The sequence below is a fragment of the Opisthorchis viverrini genome (genome assembly GCF_000715545.1).
Source record: "Opisthorchis viverrini unplaced genomic scaffold opera_v5_76, whole genome shotgun sequence".
In the NCBI taxonomy this organism is placed as follows: Eukaryota; Metazoa; Platyhelminthes; class Trematoda; order Opisthorchiida; family Opisthorchiidae; genus Opisthorchis; species Opisthorchis viverrini.
In genome coordinates, this window is record NW_008751730.1 from 1,492,159 (window position 1) to 1,493,825 (window position 1,667).

The 1,667-nt window shown below is 50.3% G+C and overlaps 1 protein-coding gene across 1 annotated transcript in view; it reads right to left on the bottom strand.

Moving 5' to 3' along the window:
• T265_04482 (hypothetical protein) overlaps positions 1 to 484 on the bottom strand; it is a gene marked incomplete at both ends in the record, with an annotated part of 9,036 nt that extends 8,552 nt beyond the window's left edge. The window contains 2 exons of the mRNA XM_009169231.1: positions 155 to 292; positions 328 to 484. Of these exons, the coding sequence (XP_009167495.1) occupies positions 155 to 292; positions 328 to 484 (295 nt within the window). The remainder of the gene's footprint in view (positions 1 to 154; positions 293 to 327) is intronic.
• Positions 485 to 1,667: the final 1,183 nt, after the last annotated feature.

Genomic DNA, 1,667 nt, shown 5'->3' on the forward strand with positions numbered 1-1,667 from the left:
ACAGACCGATCAACCGAGTCGAATGCGCCTTAAAAATCCAGGAACACGTATGGCACTATTCTAGCGCCTGACGGAGTGTGGAGATTGGGTCAACACAACTGCTACCAGGCCGGAATCCAGCTTGTCGCTCTCGATTCAGTATTTCACGAGCCACCATAAGGTGAGGAAGCAATAGTACTCCAACAAATCGGAGTCAACCTGATCCCCCTGTGATTGCCACACTCACTATGCGCCCTTTTTTGAAAATGGGCACTGTCTCCTACTCTCCCCAGTTGTCTGGGACAAACTCCTTCTGAATACAAGCAAACAGATCAGACAATCACTGACTGAGGACTTCACCCCCATCTCTGAACAATGTGGATGGGAAGACATCTGGAGCAGAGGTTCGGTGGTGCTTAATAGAACATATGCAGTCATAAGCCCCCGAGGCTGCAGGCGGTCCCACGTTCACCGTCCAGGGTTCTACGTCAACTGTGAACTCCATGTGGGTGCCAGCTGATGGCCACGACAACTGTTGTTCGAATTATTCGGCCCTACGGTTGAAGTGTTCCTCTTTATTCAAGATCGTCATTCTATTCCGATCTTTAATGATTTCGCTCACAGGTGGATCTAGGTGACCAGGCGCACGGATCAGCTGAAATAACCATTTAGGCATTCCGGATTTTCTGGGCCTATTCCGTTTCGTTGGCACTCCATATCCACCATACTTCACGGTTGGCTCGCGCGCTTACCTCCACTTGACGTCTGATAATTCGTCGCATCAAGTTATGTTCCTTGACGGCTGGGATATTTCTCCGAGATTTAAGCAGTGCCACCGTTCGGTCTGATATTCAGTGCTTCAGCGCACCCGGTGGCAACGTGCCTCAGGCGAAATTCTCAGCACTATGCAAAGAGATGGCAATCTCGTCCCAGCAGGAGTTTGGAGCTGATGGCGAAACCTTTGGAAGAAACTCTAGAACACGATTCTGGTAGGTTTGTCTCACATCTGGTTCTGCCAGACGCCAAGTCCGCAGCTTACGCGGCCCCGGGACACGTAGGGACAAGCAACTCCGGACGAGGGCGTGGTAGGAATACACAAACATGTTCCAAAACGACTGGCAGTCAGTTATTGATCCACGCCATCAGTAACTGGTGTAAACAGGATCGATTTGAGTTTGTGGCCGGCTTTTCGGAAGTCATTACTGCATAAAAACAGCCTGCGACAGCACACAGCTGAAGCAGTCGTTCCCCATTGTCCGTACACACCGAATCCATTCCATGTCGACCTCCTAATTGTGTCTCAGATACGCTAAACCACCACGATGTCTGAGTTTTTAGCTCGCCGCAACAGGACATTCAGGGTATCGTAAAGTCAGTTGGAAATTACGCATACACAATGAACAGACATCTATCAACTTGCCGCTTGTGAGACTCTTTCACAGACGTTGCCAGATGAACCACACAGAGGCGACTATCAACAGGTATCCAGTCAAGTAAGGATACTTCCGCCCGGTGACTTAGCACAGTACCAACCCCTGCACATTCCACCGCAGCAGCCTCTGGATCACCAGAGATGCGCAGACGGAAGCGAGTGGAGACTGACGGGGCGGTTAACTCAATCACTGTGCTTGCATCTTGAATTCTCGTTTCTGAGACACAGCACACATCAATGCCAAGCGAGTCCAGTG